General features: G+C 34.5%; 2 protein-coding genes across 3 annotated transcripts; one reads left to right on the top strand and one right to left on the bottom strand.

Annotated features, from left to right (window-relative positions):
- The first annotated feature begins 241 nt into the window (after window positions 1-241).
- Window positions 242-3,591, top strand: LOC105164412 (glucan endo-1,3-beta-glucosidase 11). The gene is made up of 3 exons (XM_011083062.3): window positions 242-472; window positions 581-1,680; window positions 3,066-3,591. The coding sequence occupies exons 1-3, from the start codon at window positions 430-432 to the stop codon at window positions 3,138-3,140; spliced, it is 1,218 nt and encodes a 405-aa protein (XP_011081364.1). The 5' UTR covers window positions 242-429; the 3' UTR covers window positions 3,141-3,591.
- Window positions 3,592-11,926: 8,335 nt separating this feature from the next.
- On the bottom strand, window positions 11,927-20,458 carry LOC105164413 (ubiquitin carboxyl-terminal hydrolase 9). 2 transcript variants are annotated; one of them, XM_020694704.2, is made up of 14 exons: window positions 20,173-20,458; window positions 19,886-20,054; window positions 18,433-18,681; window positions 17,919-18,063; window positions 17,228-17,287; window positions 17,032-17,127; window positions 16,161-16,544; window positions 15,938-16,078; window positions 15,162-15,332; window positions 14,182-14,439; window positions 13,930-14,078; window positions 12,924-13,457; window positions 12,565-12,841; window positions 11,927-12,429 (listed from the first exon to the last, which is right to left on the bottom strand). In XM_020694704.2, the coding sequence occupies exons 2-14, from the start codon at window positions 20,044-20,046 to the stop codon at window positions 12,268-12,270; spliced, it is 2,787 nt and encodes a 928-aa protein (XP_020550363.1). In that variant the 5' UTR covers window positions 20,047-20,054; window positions 20,173-20,458; the 3' UTR covers window positions 11,927-12,267. The 2 variants fall into 2 exon arrangements, with proteins under 2 accessions (XP_020550363.1, XP_011081365.1); XM_011083063.3 differs by having other exon boundaries at window positions 19,886-20,049.
- Between the last annotated feature and the right edge of the window lie 2,772 nt (window positions 20,459-23,230).

Raw genomic sequence — 23,230 nt, 5'->3', positions numbered from 1 at the left:
TGCAATTATTCGTAATTACTAACCAACTTAATGGTGCAAATATGGAAAGTATGTAATGAGCATTTAACATAATCATCAGCACACAATAAAATAAAAGTATTTGAATCCATGTCTTTATAGTACTAATTATAGGAATGATACATTAAAATCATGTAATTAATTAAGATTGTCTAAGTCCAATAGGGAAGAATTTTGAAGCAAAAGCAAAGGGTGGTGAAGTAAGAGAGAAAGAGATCCCAAGCAAGGAAGCACATGTCAACACTCAAGAGTCAAGACAATTAGTCCACATTCTACACAACACAAGGGCTGTTTATTCAACCAACATTCATTATATCATCATCCCCTTTTCCTCCTCCTTTTGGCCTTGTTCATTCTCTTTCACTCACTTTTCACACTCATTTCGCCTCTCTCTGCTGCCCTTCTTCCTCCATGTCCATGGATTCCTCCAAGCTCATACTTCTTCTATTTTCAGGTAATCATTTCCATTTCTGTGGTTCACTTCAATCTGGGGTGTTTTTGTTTTTCTTGTTTTTTTCGTTTTGACTCTGTGAATTATGATTCTGTCTTTGTATGAATGCAGCTTCGTTGTTTTTTACGGCAGCGTCCTCCATCGGCATAAACTACGGCCAGATCGCTAATAATCTCCCCCACCCGGAGGCGGTAGTTCCACTTGTCAAATCTATCGACGCCACTCGCCTGAAGCTATACGACGCCGACCCACGAGTCCTCAAGGCCTTTGCTAACACCGGCGTCGAGTTTATCGTCGGCCTTGGCAATGAGTACTTGGCAACCATGCGAGACCCCAAGCAAGCGCAAGCCTGGGTGAAGACCAATGTCCAGTGCTATTTACCAGCCACCAAAATCACCTGCATTGCTGTGGGGAACGAAGTTCTCACGTTCAACGACTCCACTCTTGCTTCTAACCTCCTTCCGGCCATGGAAAACATTCACGCCGCCCTCGTTTCGCTAAATCTCGACAAGCAAGTTATGGTGACGACCGCCCACAATTTGGGCATTTTGGAGGTTTCTTATCCTCCCTCCGCCGGCGCATTCCGCCGGGATCTGACGCAGAAGTTGTCCTGTATACTTGATTTTCACAGCAAAGTGGGCTCCCCGTTCTTGGTAAATGCCTATCCTTTCTTCGCCTACAGGGCTAATCCCAAGCAAATACCGTTAGATTTCGTGCTGTTTGAAGGCTCCGGGATAGTGGACACAGGTTCGGGCCTGCATTACGATAACATGTTTCATGCCCAAATTGACGCGGTGCACTCAGCAATTGAAAAGGTTGGGTACAAAAACGTGTGTTTGCAGATCTCCGAGACGGGCTGGCCGTCAAAGGGAGACGCCGACGAGGCGGGGGCGACGCTGGACAACGCGAGGAAGTATAACGGGAACCTGCTCAAGTTGATTGCCGAGAAGAAGGGGACGCCAATGAGGCCCAATTTGAATTTGAATATCTATGTGTTTGCTTTGTTTAACGAGAACCAGAAACCCGGCCCGACTTCGGAGAGGAACTTCGGGCTCTTCAAACCCGATGGGACCCCGGTGTATAATCTGGGTTTCAACGTGACGGGCTTGGCGAGTACAAACTCGCCGAGCTCCGGTGGCAGCTCCGGCGGTACGATGCCGTCGGTCTCGGCGCCGCCGAATGGCTACTTGTCCATTACTGCTGATGACGCTGTGAGTTTTCCTTTTTCCCCTTTCCCGGGGACTTTAGTTTTTCAATTGCCTTATTTTGCTGCTTTAGTAGGTGCTTTAATGGTGTCATAGGCATGAGTAATGTGGGCCGGCGGCGGATGGCGCCGGGGAGCGTAAGATTACCATTAGGAGTGTGCCGGTTATGATAGATAAGAGGATAGAAATCTTCCATTGTCAGTAAATCTTGAGTGGGAGCAATGGACAGTGGTAGCTGAATAGTTAATGATAATCAGTAACAATAATTGTCCCCCACCAACGCCACCCCCCCCCCCCCCCAAACACACACACAAACAACAAAAAAGAAAGAAAGAAAGAAAGAAAAAGAAAAGAAAGAATAGAATAACGTTCTATTATTTGATCATTAGGTTAGTTGTCATCTTGAACAAAAGCACATTTTGGCTCTGTAGTTGTGGGCTTCTTGTCCAACTGTCCCATGTGAAAACTGGTTCAGTATCCCCCAGTATCAATGTACATCAGTGTCTTATTCTGAATACAGTATAGAGCTCCCAGCCCAGAAAAAGTTTGGTATTACTCGAGCGTAGGATCAGGGTTTTTCAGGCGGATTCGAACAATGTGGTAAAGAAAGTTGTTTCGGGACATGTTCTTGTGCTAAGGGAAGTTGGTTCAACAAATATTTGCTTATCAGAGTCGGGAAGGGAAATGGTGATGGCATTTTTTCCGGCTTTTGTTGCTATGAGTGTAAATGGAGCTAAAGAAACAGAGGTTGGAGCTGAAAACATTGTTACGATATGCAGGTTTTCACAGAAAAAAATTCTTTCGAGTTGGGGTGTGGTTTGTTTAGTTTCTTATACTGTGACTGCATTTTCTTGCTTTAGAAATGATGCTATTTCTTTCATCTTTGTGTTGGTGCCCAGAAATGAGGATAATTGAAAAGAGTCATCATCTCATGCAGACTGTTAAAACTTTGATGAACTGAATGATACTTGAACAGTGTTTGTCGAAACGATGCTTAAACAATATGAAAAGAGTCATTTTATGCAATTATGAGATGATTATGGGAAGCTGAAGTAACTTTCAGCAATGTTCGTCGAAACCCAATATTTTGATATTATAATTATAGTATATTTTGATATAGTTGTGAAATTGGTATCTTTTGGAGCTAATTGTTCTTTTCCATTGTGTGAAACAATAATAACCCACAGACATGTTTGCTTGGTTGATTTTTGACGGCAAGCGCTTAGTATCTTGGATAAGGAAAAGGCATCTGGACCACAAGTTCACTGTATGCTGTCCAGATGCACTTGCTCCTGCTGCATTGTGTAGCTGTAAATCAGTTTGAAATGGCAGCAACTTGCTTGATACATGATAAGATCACTAATTTAAGGTATCTGCCATCTGAATTGCAGGAGAGGCTTCCTTTCCGAGGGCCGTTATCTGTTTTCTGCTTGATGGTTTCGACTATTCTTGCATTATGGCTCTGAATTTTCAATCCGGATCTCAAAAAGGGATCCCATTCAAGAAGAATCATCAGTGTATAAAGGAGGAGGAATAACGGAGAGCTTAAAGCGTGTATTCTATTCTATTCCTTTACATCTTCATCGCCAACGTTCTTTTCAGAATCATCATCTTTTCTCTTAGCTTAGAGCATCGATCCTGCGTCCTACTCGACACCGGTGTGTGGAACTATGCAACCAACTAGTTTCCCAGATGTTTTTTGTGCTTTCAACAGTGTAAGAGACTAGAGGGGAATTATGAAATGGTGGGATGGGAGAAAGATGCTTCTCTTTTAGGCTGGCAATCATGTATTGCTCTTCCTATCTGTAATTTTTGTTTTTGTGTAGGGGATGAGATGTGAAGGCATTTGTTGAGTTTAGCCGTTCCTTGTGTATTCTACCAGGAAAGTTAGATGAATGGACCCCTCCATTGTTGTTCTATGTTTCTTTACTTCTTGTTGGTTTATGGTATTGGGATCCTAGGAGATTTTTTCTTCTTATTTCATTTTGATGCATCTTTCACGCCTTAGTGGAGTTTCTGTATTTTATTTTAGGGTAAATTACAATAACCTCCTCTATAATTTTACATAATTATAAATACTCCCTTGTTGTCTGAAAAATATATCAATATATTCCTGATTTTAGCTGCCGTCTAATAATTAGCTCAAACTGTTTGTCGCGGTTAGGTTTCCTTCCATTTTTGTGGGTGAATTGACTAAAATGTCTTTATGGATTACGAACTATAATTTTATTTATTTTTTAAAAAATTTTAATTTTTTTGTGGACTAAGTGGATAATTTTTTTATAAGTTTTCAAATTTTTCCACCCACTACATCCGATATTTTTAAAAAAGAAAAAATATATAGTAAATGAAAAGTTGATAATTTCATACCCCCTCCATCCAAAGATTATATAATTTCATTAAATATTAAGGAGGTATTTATAATTTTTCAAACAACAAGAGGGTATTTATAATTATATCAAATTTTAGGGGAGGTCATTGTAATTACCATTTATTTTAGGATAAATTACGTTAATACCTATTGAACTTATAGTTAATTATACAAACCCTCCATGCATTTTGTAAAATTACAAGTACTGCACTGCACATTTTAGAATAAATTAAAGCTACGCTCTGAACTTTAGCATAATTATTAATACATCTCGTTTGAAATTTACAAAAACCTCCTGCAAATAAAAAATACTTATGCAGCTTTTAAACGGTGAGGTAACATTACTACTTTACCCTTACTGAACTTTGAAAAAAATAAAATATTTGAAAAATTGTAAAAAGAAAAATTGGGAGTTGGTAAAATAAATATTCCTTAGAACATATTAATCCATAAAAAATATTTTAGAAAATTTTAGAAAGTATAAAAATTATAATTCATAATGTTAAATAACATATCGGTTAGTTTACCACAAAAATTCGATGAAATCCTAACGAATGCCAACGGAATTGGCTCGTAGTTACACTAATATTAAAATTAGAGGGATATTTATAATTTTTTAAATAATAAACAGATATTTATAATTTGCTAAACTTTATAGAGTGGCTGTAATTTATCCTAAAATTTGATGATTATGATTACTGTATGATAATTATCACTATTGGTAGTTAGTGATAAAATGATTCACTTTTATATATAATATGTTGCTTGCTAGAATTTGGATCCCAGAATTGAGTTTTGAGTGTGAGAATGGTAGATATGTGTGTAGGGATATCAACTTCAAACTGTAAAAACAAATCTCACCAGATAAAAAAATATAACTTTTTAATATGATTAATTACTATAATAAAAAATACAAATTAATTATAATTGCAACAATTATTAATCACTGTTTTTGCAAGTAACCCTATAGATAAAATCGTAGCAGATATTAATTAATCATGATAAAAATTTAAATTTTTACATCGATTTTATCTGACCGTGGTAAAAAATATTGATTTATAATAATTTTCAAAATAAAATTAATTTATAGTATAAGAAATAATCAGTTTTTTTTATAAGGTAACAATCAATATTTTTTTATCTGTACTATATAAAAAAGAAAACTGCTTTCCGCTCTTAAGTAGTGGTTAATTATCAAAAATGTTGTTACGTATTTTTACGGCCCCCTACTCAAATTATTTTTCTCATCCATATGATTTGATTGTCTATTTATACTAATATGAAAATTTTACCTATACTAATTTTATTTTATGTTGATAATATCCCTAAATTAGTTTTATTTTATTTATTTATTAAATGTGATGTGTCGACTTATAATTTTATTTTATTTATAATATATTTTAAAATATAAATAATTATTTATTATATACACGTAGCCCATAATCGCATGCAAGTTTGAACACCTCAAATGAGGTAAGCAACATTAAGAAGATGCACGTGCACTGATATGAAGTGTTTGTCTTATAGAACGTGCCAAGTTGCTATAATCGAAACAAGTGGTCAGTTATCTATTAAAACAACCATTTCTTTTTTCGGTATTTTAAAGCTATTAAAAACGTGATTGACGACAATTACTTTAAGAAACAAATAAAAACGTGATTTTAAAAGTTTTATTTATTTATTTATTTTTTTTATGATTGATTTGAATGAAAGGAAGGACGGTTGAAGTTGCAATCCTCTTGTATGTGATCCTAAAGGGATATTTATGATAATTTTTATTTTACAATGGAAATAAATTATAAAAAAATTATAAATTAAATATTAGGAAAATTTGAGATTCCTTAGGAAATAAAATTAAAAATAAAAAAAATGAAATTGAAATATTTGAACGTGCCCCTTTACAAGTAGATTATGTGCAAAACTGGTCATATAAAAAAGAATTAATGAAATACCTCCTATTTTTCAAAACCAAGCACAAGCAATAAATGCCCTGCAGACAGTGTGGCACAGGCTGTTCATGAGACATTTTCTCATTTTTATTTTTCATAAATCAACATCCTAAATATAACATATGTAAATGGATGGCCTAGATTTGATATTTTAATATATGTATGTATATATATATATATGCACACACACATGCATTTTATACATACATAAATGTTTAGGGTTTGTTTAATTTAAAAGAGAGAAAGAAAAAATAAAAGGGGGAATAGAAATGAAAAGGCAAAGGAGAGGAAAAGAATAATAATTTTACTTTTAAGCTGTTCGGTATGATTGGAAAGAGAATAAGTATGAAGTACTTCCCTTGATTGATAGGAGAAAAATAGATTGAGAAAAAAAAAATTAATTTTTGTAGTTTTATTGATTAACTATTCGTTTTTTATTTTATAATAGAAAATAAACAAGTTATTGTTATACTAAAATAGATTTTAGTATATAAAAAATTTAAAATCTTATTAGTGTAATATTTATCAAATAAGAACAAAAATATTATGCATACTAGATTTTAGCTGCACCCATGGCCGAAGGATTTTCAAAGAAATTCTAAAATCAACTTGGACTTATCCTACGAAACAGATGTTAGTACTGCAATGCTTAAGTCAGTAACGATTTTATTGAAAACAGATAAAAAGGAATTTTGATCAAAGTAAGAATAGTGTAGAATGACGATAAAGTGTATATATTAGTATGGAGTGCACAAAAGAGAACTTAAAACAGCGTAAAATTGAGATAGAACTGAGAAAGTGAGAGCATGGGAGTGAAGAATATTGTTTCCAAATGACTGCACATAAACTCTATTTATAAACATGTACATAGTAGGATAAGAGAGTTTGTTATAGAGTGTCATATACCTTTTGAAAGCTCTTTGAATCAGCTAACAAATAGAAAAAAATTGTGCATGATTTTGATTTGAATTGACTAAGATACACCAAGTTGACTAAGTCTCATTAGGTCTGTCTGAAAATTTGGGAATCTGTTACTCATAGATTCCTAGCTTGTTTTCTATCAATCCAATAGGAGCCACCTATAGATATTTTAGTATCACATATTTTAATATATTGGCAAGCTATGTGTCGTGTATGTCGTCCAGCTATATGATGACGTATTCGGTTGTAATGAGCTTATTTCTTGGGTCTGCAGTTTAGTAAAGTAGGTCTGTGGGGCTTACCTCTATGTTGATAGGCTGGCTGCATTCGTAGCCATTTGGGCTGATATGTGTTGCTCGTGGACTTAATCCATAAAAAGTTTAGGGGGCATCATCTCTCCTCCCCCCCACCCCTCTCCACTCTAGTGGTGCAATCTTGTAAAATTGGACGACTGGAGTAGGAAAATAGCCAATAAAGAAAAAGTCTTCCCACTCGTGCTGCTAGCATGGCAAATCCTTCAGTGTTAGCCAAAAGAAGCAAGCTAGACTCCATATTTATCTTAAAAGGGAAAGTTCCCGAAGAATTGCCTTTTGAATTTAAATTGTATCTGCAAAAAAGAAACATGAAGTAGTACTGATTATAGGGGATAAGGAATGAGAAGAGTCCCTAACATCTTGTGAGTCCCTTTGCTCCATGATTGGTGGACTGTGGCTAGCTGGCAGCCAAGTCCTCAGCTGATGAGACTATTGTGATAAGATAACATATATATGGCATCTTTTCTTCTCAATCCTTTCACACATTTCTCGCATCAAGGTAAGTTTTCTATTTTCTCTCCTCTTTTCCTTTTCGCCTAAAAGTAGGGTTTTCTAAGCCTTTCACAATTTTTTGCAAGCATTCTTCTCAATTCCATGATGGAGTGGTTATTTCATCACGGTTGAAAGTTATATGCATGTGTGTGTATAGGTTGCATCGGAAGCAAACTTGATAGTTATTGAATTTTGAATTCAATTATATTTAATATACAAAACTACACATATCCTATTGAACCTAACACATGATCCATAAAATTTTGCTCCTTTTCTCTCTCAAAATATTCTCCTTTTGTTCTGTATTGAATTTGATTCAAGTTAGAACATAAAACAATTCAAAAGCACTAAACAATAGTACTTGTTTGGAGTTATTTTTTCTTCTTGTTCTTTATTCTATCCAGTAATAGAAAAAGAACTATATCTATTCCATAGTATGGTGTGGATAAATTAGAGGGGTTCTCATTTAGATTCTAAAGTGAATGGAAAAGGAACGAAAAGGGAAACAACGCATGTTGCTGCTCATCTAAGTAAACAAAAGGTAAAGTTTCATGTTATATTTCTGTATCTTTTGTTTCATCCTCTAGCCACATATATAGCATGCTTATTTCTTTATTATTATGTTTTTGACAAACTCTGAATGCCCAGGAATTTCAAAGTGAACACCCCTTTGAACCGTTTTACTTTTATTTTTATTTCATGCTTCCGCCGCGTTCTCGGGCCATACCGATTCTTTCAGTGGTATCAGAGTTAGGTTCAGTGTTGTAGTTTTAGGATTAACATGTTATTATATATTGAGCAAGAACTACATGTTTAATTTGCTTTTAGAAAGCATATTTTATGGCTTTGAGATATGGTTATATGTCTAAAAAATATGTATTAATTTTGCTTTTAAATTATGGATATCTATGTATTTTTAAAAATTGAATTTTCTATAAATGCATGGTTTTATTTCAGTTTTTAATTGTAAAAGTTCAAAAGAAAAATTAAAAAACTAAGCAGGACAGTCGTTGCTGCCCTGCCGGTCGGTCACTGACCAGTAGGGCATAGGGCTGGGCGCGCGTAGGCAGTGGCCTGCGCGCTAACTGGCATAGGCCCAGTGCGTGCGCAGAGTGCAAGCAGGGGTGCTTGCACGCGTGCAGCGTTTTTCCCGAAAAATTGGATTTTCCTAATTTTGGAAGGCTATGGCAATACTAGCTTCTAGTTATATGTGAATGGTGACTAGTCTCAATTTGAATGTACATTCAGACTTAATAGTAATGTAGTGGCTTGGAATTGTTTCAAGGGGATGCCACAATGGTTTTAACCATGGAAATCAAATGTATAGTGACTTTAATAGTTGCTCAGGAAGTGTTTTGGATGAAAAAAACCATATCCAATGGTTGAATCTGGAGCCTAAGCACGGCCAAGTCAGTAGTTACTTAGTAGATAACCACTAGCAATAGCACAAGCAAAAGGGCCGAGATCTCATCACAGGTCTAAGGAATATTCTTAGACGCCACCATCAGTTTGGAACAATGATAGAAAGAGGTAAAGTGCTGTTGGACTGTGTCATTTCAAAAGAAAATATGGTAGACCTATGGGACTGAGCTGGTATTATAGATTGCTCACTTAGATAGGTCTGAGGGATATGGGCGATTGGCTTTAGGTCAAGCGGGAGATTGTTAGAATAGGTTAATAGAAAGCCAATTGGATTGGCAATTTTGAAAATTATTTAGCAATTTTTATTAATGTGATATTATCTTGATGAATGTACTAAGCATTTATCTGTGGCACCAATTGGATATGCTTAGTACTTATGTTGAACGATTTTTTAACGTCACAACAAATGCCCACAAACCAATTGAATAACCCATGTAGTTAGACTAGGCATTGGATGACAGCTTTGAAACCAATTTTTTAGGGTTGGTCTAAAATGTTCCAAGTCGAGGACCTCGAGACTGGGCATCAAGAGTCCAATAAAGACTTACACTAAGTATTACATTCATTGGATGAGTGTCGTGTTTCATCGATTACATACATGAGATGTCTATGCAATTTTAGTGGATTAGTTAACAAGGTTGTTAACTGATTGAACTAACTTGGGAGAATCGTCATATGGAAGCCTTAAAAACTTGACCAGTATGACTTGAATTCCCAGATCTGATAATACAGGATTAGTGTTTGGACTTGAGGAATCATGATAGTCGCATACATATGATGGTTATATCTTGGATCTGGAGAGAAATGACGGTGGATTTGAAGATAGAATCCGTCTCCTATCAGTATATGATAGATATATCTCCTATGCGCTTGGAGATGGTTTACACTCTCTAACTCTATGGCCATAGCGATTGGCCGAATAGAAAATAGTTTTCTTTGTCGATCGATAGAGTAAACGCATATCAAATATTCAGCATAGTTGCCTGGTCCAAGATGGGCACCGACGCCCAATTCCATGCCCTAGAATAAGGCCCAGAGATGGTCGACGGAAGGACAGAAACCTGTATGAAACTCGAGAGCCGAAATGTTCACGCTAACATTCACCTAGTCTCTAGTGTCATGGACCGTTGTTAAACTGCTACCCATGGTGACGGGCATTTTCGATTAATGGTTAATTGAAAATAATTAATTAAATTAGATTTAATTAATTATTTGTGTTGGACACAATGCCTAAATCTAACTGAGGGTGAACCTAAAGAGTCGTGTATAAATCACTATGGAATTGGTGGAATTCATTTGGAATTAATTCGAGAAGAAATGAATTAATTCAATTGGATTAAATTCATTCATGGAGAATATAAAAATGAATGTATCATTTATCTAATAATTCATTTGAAGGATGTCTCAAGAATTAATAAATTGGATTAATTAATTTTTGGGCTTAACACCTTTAAATTAATTGGATTAATTTATTAAGTTTGGCTTAATTAATTGATTGGATCAATTAAATAACGTTGGACTTAGATTTATTTAATTGGATTAAATGAATTTTTGGACTTAGTTGGACTTGGTTTAATTTGATTAAATCAAGCCTGGTGCATACTTAAAGTCGAAGCCCATTTGAGGGAGGCTAGAGCAAGTTAAGAAGGAGTTGAAATTTCTCACTATGATGAACATGATGGAGTGGTTATTTCATCATGATTGAAGGTTATATGTATGTGCTTATAGTCTCCCTTAGAGGCAAATTTAGTAGTTATTGAATTTTGAATTCAATTGTATGTAATATACAAAACGACACATATTTTCTATTCAACCTAACACATGGTAATATATATATATATATATATATATATATTATTATTATTATACACACTTATTAAGTGTACCTCTGTTCCTAATTTACATAACCAAAAGTACGTTGATATAGCACTAAAAAAGTGTTCGAACAAGTACACAAATTTATTAGAAGTATGAGATGTTTGAGAACAATGAAATATTTATACTATTTAGTTGTTCTTATAAAACCCAAAGACAAATATTAAAATCTTATCAGCTCCTTAGAAAAATATGTATACATAAATATAAGTTAGTATTATACTCTCAACAATTTTTGTTAATTTTAAAATATATTAAATATATGAATAATTACACTATCCTTCTCTAAAATTTGGTATAATTGCACATAAATCTCCTATAATTTGAAAATTATATTTAATATAAAATTTATTTTGGTCTAACAAATAAATTCTTCCGTCAATCAAAATTCATAGAATTTGAGGATATTAGCAAAACAAATGAACAAAAGTTCATATTTAGACCACCAACTTGACTTATTACTAATTTATTGCAAGTCAAATAAATCCTTTTATGATTAAATTACCCTTATATATTTTCACACGTGAATGCATGTGAAGCAATATATTTTCACCTTATTTAACCTGTAATGAATCCGTAATAAATCAATCACATGTAAATATCATCTTTCATTCATTTGTTTTTTTTTTACCAACAATTTAATGAATTCTAATTAACAGAGAGACATATTTACTAAACGAAAACAAACATAAGACAACTTCATATAATTTTTCAAATCACAAAAATTTATATTAATCACACCCAACACCAAACCTCAAGATAGGAAAGTGTAATTATCCCTTAAATATACCATGCTTATAAATTTCATAATTTTGCTTCATAAACTTGCAACATCTTACAAAAATCTTAGCTGAGTTTGATGGGATAACCAAAATCCATTTCATGCGCATGAGATGGGCAACAGTAAATTATATCTTAAATGCAACAGAGAAATGCAGATTCCTTCAAATATATGGTCGACATACAAAACTTGCCACAAAAAATTATAGGCATTCAAATAATACAGCGCCTGTTTTCTTGGCGTACAAATTTTATCCTACCTTCTCTGCTCTGCCTCTCATCTAAAGCAACCTAATTACGGCCATGCATCCATTGCTCCGTCTTGGCTAAATCGAACCCTCTATCGAGGTCACCACTGTGGGGAAAAAAAAGCCATCCTGCCAAATTATAAAAAATCGCATAACAGAAGGCCTTTGCTCAGGAGCATAGCATGACAATATAATATCATGCCAAAATCGTCAATGAGACTTCACGAAGCCCTATGACCTGATGGCTCACCCACTGTTCCACTCGACGTGGGTTTAACTCGTCGGTAGAACAGCACATAAGCAGCAGATGTCTTGATTTCAGACTCATTTACCGGCGACACATGAGCATCATCAAAATGATACCATCTGTTGTCATCTATCAACTGCAAGAAAATGGAGTAAGTCCAAGTTCAGTAATAAAACAAGTGGCTAAAATATACAAGAAAATGCAGGTATACCGGTTCAATTGAAAACAATCATGTAGACATACTAAAACGGAGTACAACTCAAGCAATTACCTTGCAATAAGCAGAATAGTGTCCGCCACCAAGGCCTCCATAGTGGTTGCTGATGGCATACAGCTCGTAAATATGTGAGCCCTCAGATGCATCCTTACTCTTCACATATTTGCTCAAATCAAGATTGTGAGTAGGAAAGTTGACAAATGTGTCGAGCTTGTTTTTCAACCATCTGCTATATGAGAATCGTTTCAAGTGAAAGACAAGTATATCTGGCAACCTCCACAAGTCCAATTTTTTACTTGCCTGTCTATGCTCCTTGCATCGAGGACAATACCTGCACCCAATTATTTAAGACGTAAGGCAAGAAGAATTAACAATACCAATAGAAGTTCACAACATTTGATATTATACAATACCACATATCGTCAGGGCCGAGTGGCTCCTCTTTCAGAAATGCATCCAAACACGAAAATAGAGAGATGGCCTCTTGCTTGGTTTTCTTTGCAAGAATTCCAGACTTGTGAACCTCAGGAAGATCCTTTAAATAGCTCGAATCATATAGCTCATGCTCTTTCTCAGTCCAGTCCAGCATAACTTTTACTATACGACCAGGCCTTATCGGTGAATCCTTCACTATAGGCCTGCAGCCGTAACCCTTGTCACCAGTAATGCAAAGCCGGAAGGACAACTCCCTGCTTGACATGCCATCTGGCTCAGTTTCTTCAGTTGATTGGATTGAAGATCCCAATTGGGTGCTAGAGTTGTTCGTCTGCTCTTCCATGGCACACAAAGCAGAGCCATTTTCCCCGCTACTGTGCATTGTTGTCGAAGTGGTAAATGTTTTCCTTCTTAAAGGGGAAAGCATTCTGTTAACAGCAAGATCAATATCGGCTCCAGATTGTGCATCCTCCAAGATAGTAACTAATGGTGTCAGGAAGAGCTTCCTTTCACTGAAGAAAATAGTTCTATCACAGTCAGCAAGCAAAGAAGTTTGGAAGTTAAATCAACAAATATGAAAAATAGAAGCTTATTCTCACACAAGAGTTGGTTCTGGTCATGTACAGAAATCGAAAATCCATTGAATGCTTTTCACAATTTAGGCAACTTCTTCTAATTTTGCAGAGAACTTTTAAATTAATGGAAAGAAGCAGTGCCATGGCACATTTTTATTGAAATAATCTGAAATGATGGCTCAAACTACATAAACAGCTCCCCACCATCGCTGTCAGAACTTTTTTCAATTAAACATAAACTAAATAAAAGACAAATGTAAAATCCATGCCAATCAAAAACACTCGACCAACATACAAAAATTACACCGTCCAAGGATTATAAATTTTTTAAAGTCCACAAGATAACTCAACAATTGAAATCTTTTGAAATTTATTCCTTTAATCTTGTTAACCTAAAAAGAAAACTCACGTTTCCTGGTATCGATGGCATATCTCCAATCTTGTTGAAACTGCCTCCCTCTTAAGGAGCCTGTATGCAACAATATGTTCATCATCCTTAATTGAAGCCAAAGGTTCTGATGGATTTTCCAGGTACCGATATATCTGATGCTCATAGACCTAAAGATCAAAAGTCCAAGTCTTCAGAAAACCAACGGCAAAGAGAGTAATGCAAAAACTGACATACAAATATAAGCAGATAATAAGCTCAACTAATACCTACCTCAGCAAGGAGCAAGTATTCATCGCTAGATAAGCAGCATGCAACAGCCAAAGCCTGGTTAAGATCTTTGCAGCATCCTTGCTTCAGAACAGAAACAGTGAACGGCATAGGAAGGCCACTCCCATCCCCGTAGAACACTGTTATTGTCATTGACCTAGTAGCTGTTGAAGGAAGAGGCAAGGACAGATACATGAAAGGATCAAATGTTACTGAAATCTTGTCGCAAATAGGGCAAACCAGCGTCGATTTGTATTGACCCTGTCAAATTTGCGTACCATTAGACAGATGTCATCAAAACAAATACTGTGAGAGAATGAAATAGAGCAAGATCCTTTACAATGAAACATTAAGGACATTTATCACCAGACAAGTTTTCTAACAACTCGAAATATTTGGAAGCCCCATTTTTTCAAGCGAATAATTAATATGAAATACAACGATACAAAACTTTTGCTGATTGACAGAACAAGAACTCGCATTAATGTTATTCCATCCACAAGAAGAGAGCGAATAAAAAACACTTGCAATATATTGGCAGTAACTATCAAAAGAGCAAAGATTGGACGGAATAAAAAATTTAGAAAGAAAAGAATCTTGAATCTTAACTATTAATTATTAATATTTTAGAAATATATACATATATATCAAAAACTGTTTTTTTTTGTCCCTCACTTTGATAATGCGGGCCTTAAGCCTAGGCTCTAATTCATCTTTGGCATCTCAGCTGTTCGACAACTACAATACTAAATTAATATGCCTAGACCTCAGAAAGTTTATGATCTATGTAGAAATGAAGAGGCCGTAAAGGTCCTTACTATCTACATATTTGGAATTTTTATAACTAAAAACAATTAGCTATCTTGCTATTCTTTTCCCATTATAACTAAGCTCCCTCATATAAGCACAGATAGCATATAAAGTCTAGAGATGGAAGTACTTTTTCACATATAAATACAGACATATAGGGCATAGATATTCACCTGGCAAATATCTACAATTACTGAGTCATTCCTGGCCTTGTGATATCTCCAAAACTCATCTGCAACTTCCTCATCAGGCCGACCATCATAATCCTTTGTTTCTATATATGGTTTCTGCTTAACACGATTTAAATCTTCATGCAGCCCATCGAGCAAAAAGGCAAGGAGTTCCTGAGGAGAAACTGTATATCATCTTCTAAGCAAATCAACCATGAAGTTTTATATCTGCCCGGACACATCCATGTTCAGATCCATAGCCAGAAAACAAGAACAGAAGGTGACATACTTAGTTCTTTATATCCTGGTTTACATTACAGTTCCAGTTACTTTGTCAAAAATCATTTGGTAAAAACTTAATATCATGGCAAAAAGCTTAATAAAACATTGACTCAGGTTTTCAGAAGGCTTAAAATCCATGGGAAAAATAAACGCATATCAAGAGGCAAGCTGAACTTGTTGACTCAAATAAGTGAATTTTTTTTTTCACATATCAAATTTGCCTGGATTTTGCAAACCATTCCTGGATTATCTTAACCTCGATTTTGCAGTGAATCAAAAACCATCATGTGATTTTTTTGAGATCATAACTGAATTTTTTTCCAGTGGAACCTATAAAATCATCTTTTTCAATTGCTGGTGAATTTTTCATATTTCAAAATTTTACCTGGATTTTGCAGCGACTCAAAAACCATAATATGAAAAGTAAGGGCACCATACAACTGCACACATTACTCAAGCTATCTTACTTTCAAATTCTGTTTAGATACAAAACTAACCTGTGAATCATGCTGGTTGTACCCACTAAACTGAGGGGCAAAACGAGCAAGTTTCCCCTTAAATGCACGAGGAGCAACTGGAGTTCGACCAGAGGACCAGAGTTTCCTCAACAACTCACCAAATGCGACCGCAAGCTCTCCCTGTTACATGAAAATAATCATTAGGGCACTTGCTCAAAATCCTGTCATGAAATTTGAACTACAGGTGGAAGAGAGCAATTACATGCATTCCTAAAGGATTATTTCTGTTGATCTCATCACTGTAATCTTGCAAAAAGTACTCAACCAAGTGTGGTGTGTGAACCAAACACTGAAGAGCACTATTCATGAAGCAAGTGTTCCCCAAATTTTGAAGTCCTGCCAAACCTCCCCTATCTGCTCTTGTTACAGACTTCAAACCATCATAGCCATCCTCCATATCTCCATAAGTGGAAGTAGAAGTACTTCTCTGGTAGCCATTGGAGCTATAACCAGATAAATTCCCATTAGACATAGTTGGGCCACCAGCAATTGAAAAAGATGATCTTATAGGTTCCACTGGAACCAATGCTAAACCATTTCCAGTTGAATCCATGCCAAAACCCTCAGCTGGCACCTCAAGAAGAATCTACAACAAGAGGAAATGGAATCCAGAAATAAAGCAGAGTACGACCATCATTTGGAAAATAAGAACATAAAAAAAGATATGGAAAATACAAGTGTCATTATACAACCATGTAATCTTGAGCATCGTTAACTTAAAAACACTCAATTATTTTGTTGTTCGCTCTAATACAAAATAGACTGCTAAAGTAGAAAAGCTAAATTTAAAGAATTCACAGAGCAAACAGATACGATCTTTTCCTACAAAATAAAAATAAGTGGTATTGAGTAGGACACAAGATTATGTGCTTCACTTCCCACCCACAGTTCTGAGAAGAAAATTTTCGCTGAGGAAAGGAGCAAGTACCAGTAAATTACGATACAAAAACCCATACATGAAAGCAGTATAATAATTTGTAAATCAAGATATGTGCACTCAAAACCCTATGAAATGATTGTAAGGAGCAGAGAGCACAACACTCTGCCAATAATAACAAAACCAATGGGCTTACATCTTGATCCATCTGCAGATTAGACTCCTCCAGAGTTTGGCTCGAAGAAATTAATATAGTATGCTTCTGCTTATTGAAATAGTCCCAGATACGTGCCTGTATAGAAGTTTGGGAAAGAGAAGATAAAAACATCCATCATCTTTTGGACATGATTTCCAGACAGGCAACAGTGAAATATTTTGCTGCATAAACACACCTTTTCTATGCGTAAACCTTTAGGTTGACACACTTTTACGTAGAGGTCATGCAAAGAAGCCTGAAAAACAGAATCAGACATAAGTGGCCAGAAATTCAGATATTATTACAAATAACGCTTTGGAATAAATCACTAAAAAGTTTGATCAAGGATATCTTCATGGGGAAATATCACTGATGTTTTCTCTTTGCTCAGTATATCAAGCTCATAAGAATGTATCAATCCAGAAAACAGGAAAAATTAATATATCCGAACTTCACACTTCACCATACTCTTAACTTCTATGTTAAGAGAATCTAATGAGGTGCATAGTATCTATATATAAGCATGGATATCCACATGCCATTAATTCTACAAAGGAAAGCACAGTTCAAGAATGTGAACAATATCATCCAAGGCAAAAGGAAGAGCACAGAGTATAGCTACAGGTAAGGATGCATATGACAAAGTTCTATATAAACAAATATATATGCATATGTGAAAATACTTTAATATATGCTATAGTCATGCACAGATACCATATTAAACAATTATATCGTAAACATGCATGGAAAGTAAAAGTTGCCAATTTATATATCTAAAAATTGTAAGAAGACTGTCTAAAACAAATATTATTTCTTTAATGGAGCATATCAACCACATATCACAAGTAACTAATCATAAACTGCTTAATGAAGGCAAAAGACCATACCTTTTTACTTATTCTTATAGCTACTTCACTCCGATCTCTAGAGTCAATTAGTCTGAGACACAGGGGGAAGACCTCCACAATAAACTGCTTATGTTGATCCCCCACTGAAATCATCTTCCTTGGCAATGCTGGCCCTCCTTTATACCTGGGGGGCAATAAGACATTCAACAAATAGGGCGTGTGGGCTATATATAAAGTGTTCCACTACCGGAACCTATATAAAGAGGATGAGCCACTTTCCAACATAGAAGCAGCAAGGTGAACTGGCATCACCAAGCGATGGTACAAAAGTCAAAAGACACGTTATTATGATATTCAAGAAACAGCATGGAGAAGATTACCACACAAAAATCCTTCAGAATTCAGTTTTATTTTCTCTTAAGGAGAAGTGAAGAACAGTTAGATGCACTCGATTTCAGAAACACTATTTGTAATTGGACCTTCACTATTGAACCCTGCAATTGGTGATATACTAATGGTATTTGCTAAAACTATTAGAGTAGAAGAGAATTACCACTTCAAGAGCTTCTCCCAAACTTCCTGTGGAACTAATACATAATCACGCCCTTCTTCCAGTGTTCTGAGAAGCTGAGGGTCATCATCCTTATTATCCCCTCCATTCACAATAATATCACTGTTATCAATCGGTCCAGGCCTATCTTCTGCATTTGATAGTATCAGAGATTGAGACTGAATAGAACGATCTTCAAACGGAAATGCACCTTCTGCTTGCCCAGTGTACCTCTGCCAGGCCATGAACCACCTGGGGAAGTCACAAAGCAACATAAACAGGAGTGTCTAAATATTATAATAAAACTTCTTTGAATGGACCATCAGTCAGCTAAAGTGAACTTTCCATCCGACAACAAGAAGAGCAATTTTCTATCATAGAGAATTGTGAATCAGTGCAACCACCATAAACTAAAAGGGTAGGTTTATAGCAAGCCCCCTACGCAATAATGGTGTAAAGCAGACATCTCAACATCTTTAATGAAGCATGATAAGTCTTGATAATCAATTAATTTGTGAACAATCTTCAAATTTATCCCAAAAGAATTAAAGAACTTATTCATGAATTTAAACTAAGCATGTCTGAAATTCTTCAGACCCTACTCTGCAGTTTAAACAACCGAATTAGAATCTGCACTTACTATATATTCAGTTGATAGGGAATAATAAAAATTCTAGAGTTCTTAAATATCTATACATGCAATTATACTGTACGAAATTAGGATTCAATCTCAGACCTCCTATAAATCTTGTCAAGAGGAATGATTTTCAAACCGAAAGTGGGCCAAGTAATTCTTGAGTGGGATGCAGAAGCCTACTGCAAGCATATCAATCAACTTGTTGAAGTGGATGAATACCATATCCTACCAAATCTCCTTTTGCGTCCAGCAAAAAGCAGAAACAACGGAAGGCATTCTATTATTTCCATTGCATTCCTTAATTCCAACTCTTCACTTTGTACTTCCTTCTTGCACTCTTGCACCACCAAGAGGTCAAGTAGCAGAATTTTAGCTTACCCAAAGGAAGCGAATGACCCCTCACTCCCCCTCCATGTACCAAAGGAAAGTCAAGTCTCAACAATGTTCACAAAACAACTTTACTTCTAATCACAAATAACAAGCATAACCCATAGCCTGCCATAAACATTGGAGGAAAGGAGAAAACTCCCAAGTGTTTCCAACCAAAAACTATAATCAGCACTACTAGATCTCCTTGAAGAAAAGAATAGCACACCAATTCTACTTAAGCGACCACATACTTGCCCATCTAGGTGCAAACATAAACTTAGCAATTTAACAGAATCTCCTTCTGGAACAATGTAAAATTTGAAACACAAAAGAAAACCGCTATAAACAGCACAGACTTAAAACTACTCGTTTCTCTTCAATGACACGAACTCAGGATTTAACTTCAAATACTTTATTCACTACAAGAAGCAATCGAAAAGAAAAATTTACCGGCTTGAAATAACGTAATACAAATTGCCCTCGCGCAAATTAGACTCAGCTTTGGCAGTCAATTCCTGAACAATCCTCCTCTCCTCCTCCGGCTTGCATGGCAATTCTATCGATCCATTCTCCATCATGTAGTGATACCCAGATGAATCCGGAATCGTCATGATCTACACTGCACCACAATCCAAACAAAAGCACGCAAACCCCAATCCCCAAATCAGGCCAAATTCCATCCAAAAGCGAAAACCTCAAAATTCAAAATTTAAGAGGATTAAGAAACTCGAACTCACCGCGGATCAGAGAACAGAACGAATCAAACTCGCGCAAAAAGTAAAAAAATAATAATAAAAGTCCACACAGATTTGTGTGCTGTATCCGAGGAGAGTGAAATGGGGAACCCTAGATTACAGGAAAGAAAGGATTGAACTTGTCACTTGCTGTTCTCGATCGAAAATTAGAGCGAGAAAATAGAGAGAGAGAGAGAGAAATGTATAAAATTCGAGAGAGCTCTGTCTGTCGTCGTGTCCCTATACCCTTTTTTTCTGGTTTCATCACTTTATATACATTCATACACACAATTTTACATCTCAAGTGAATTGAAACTTGACTTCTAAATTCTCATACTCCAGGATTACATTAAATGGCATAAACGTAATTATAACCGAAAACTAGGAGCAAATTGAAAAGACCGACTTACCTGTATTACTTGAGAGATGAGACTAAAATATTCCTTATTTCAGGAAGTATTTATTTTTTAATTTTTTTATATTACATTTTGATTCAACCAATTTTTTATGACTTTATATTAGAAAATTTTAAAATTTGTCAATGTTCAGTAAATATAGTTTAAAGTTAGAGTTAAAAAATGTGAAATTGTTTGAATTTATTATTATACCAAGAAATCAAAATTTTACGGTTGAATGCAATTTACTCCTGCAATATGTGAAATGAGCAAAAAACCCCCTGTAAAAAAGAATTAGTATATTACCCCCTATATTTTAAAAAATAAAGCAAATTACCCCTTATTAATGGTTTAGTTATGGGATAATTTGCTTCAATTTTTAAAATGCAGGTGATAATTTGCTATTTTATTTTTAATAGGGGACTTTTGTTCATTTTTCAAACAAATAGAGAGTATTTGTTATTATGCCAAATTTCATAAGAGCTCGTTATAAGCGTACAAATCCATTTGATGTTGTTTGTAATCAATTCAACTCCTGTGCAATTGTTTTGCAAATATGGGAAATATATTGTAAATTCTAATATTCATTTCATTTTTATACTTATTCTCATTTGATTTTAATTAACATAACATTATTTTATTTCAAAGATTATTGTTAAATACCCTACAACAAGAAAAAAAGAATTGAAGGGAAATTATAGATATAAAGTAATCGAGTAAATAAAAATAAAATAATTTTTTTTAGGCCTTCTACTTCAATTTTTTGACTCTATTTTGGACGAAAACAAAATTAAATTTGAAAGGATTTCATATACATTCGGTTTTAGTCTTCTTTTAATCTATTTTTCCTATCCAAATACCAAAAACTTTCCTATACATTCCCATCTACTATATCGACCTTTTACGAGGAGTTTAACTTTTTGGTATCTTATCCCATACGAAATTAATTTTAGGGATAATTACCCTGCTCTCCCCTGAACTTTGGGGTAATTACATAAACCCCGTGATTTGAAAAATTATATTTAGCACCTCTGAAGTTTGCTTTCATCTAACAAATAAGTCCCTTTATTAGTCAAAATTCACCGAATTTACTGATATTAATAAAAAAAATTATATTTACCTCCAATTGGCTTATTATTGATTTATTGCAAGTCAAATAAATATTTTTATGATCAAATTACCCTCATACGTCTTCACGCGTTAATGAATATGAGGAGGTATATTTTCACCGTTACAAGGGTAATTTAATTGAAAAAAAATTATTTGACCTGCAATAAGTAAATCAATAGTAAATATCAATTTTCATTCAGTATCCTTTTGTTAATATCAACAAATTTTATGAATCTTAACTAACATATAACCTTATTTATTAGACGAAAACAACCTCAAGGGTGCTAAATATAATTTTTTAAACTATAAAAAAATTATATATAATTACACTAAATTTTAGGAGAGGAGCGTGTAATTATTCCTTCGTTTTATCTTCACTAGGGGATGATATTACCTATGATAAAAACAAAAAAGGAAAAAAGAAATATAAAAGTTTTCAATTACTTTCAAAAATGGAGGCTGAAAATTCATAGGGGGTTAAAATGGTAAATACAGGTATGTCTAAGTTGGTGGCTATGGTTTTGACTGTTCAATCTTCTTCTTCAAATTTTAATCACGCACGCCTGACTACCTCATTTGTTTTCTTTTTTTATTGTATTTATTCGCCATTTTTTAGTAAATTGAACCACTATGATTTTTTTTTATAGTAAATCAATTATAATTATTTCATAAATTTCAATCATCATTAATACAGATACGTTAATTATTAATATTAAATATGGTAGCATGCAGTATCTGCACGTTTGAGTTTTAGCAATGCTTTTATTTTAGAGTAAATTGCATTAACATTCCATGAGGTTAGGCCAAAATACACAAACACCCCTACTTTCTGTGAAACTACTGCTACGCCCTTTGAAGTTATAGTTGTCATTACAACTACACCCCCTGTTCAAATGCAAAACTTACAAAAACACCTCCTGAAAAAATTACACTGACACCCCTCAAGGGGTGTGGCTGTATTTTGTAAAACACAGGGAGCATTTGTGTAATTTGGCCTAATTTCAGTGGGTGTCAATGTAATTTATCTTTTATTTTATTGAAGCTCATAATTATTTTTCAATACTAAAATTTGTCATTGTCTCGCAAGATCACATGCAAAAACTGTCCGAAAACTTTTTTTAATGCGGATAATTATGAATACATAATTTGCTCAAATTAAATTAAATATTGACACTTTGCATAATATATTTTATATTGACAACGATGATCGTATATACATGCAAAACAAATACTAATATATTATTTCCATTTCCATTAACAATACACTTAAATAAAATGGGAGTAAATTTAATTTTTGAGTCCGCGTAATTGCATGAAATTAATTTTCTAAAGAATGTAAAAATTTAAATTTTGAACGTAGTTAGTTGATATTTGTCATGATTTTAACTATAATCAAAATATTTATCATAATTTTTTAGCTGTGACTTTAATAATTTAACATTGCTTGAAAAACCGACATCGACTAATAACCGTTGCGCTTAGTTGTTAATTAGCATTCATAATAATTTTTTATTTTTAATTATGATAATTAATTAGAATTATATTTAATTTTTTCT

The sequence above is a fragment of the Sesamum indicum genome, linkage group LG6 (assembly GCF_026168435.1).
Source record: "Sesamum indicum cultivar Baizhima isolate 11 linkage group LG6, ASM2616843v1, whole genome shotgun sequence".
In the NCBI taxonomy this organism is placed as follows: Eukaryota; Viridiplantae; Streptophyta; class Magnoliopsida; order Lamiales; family Pedaliaceae; genus Sesamum; species Sesamum indicum.
Note: the sequence above shows the minus strand (reverse complement) of the source record. Positions and strands in the feature narration are given on the sequence as shown.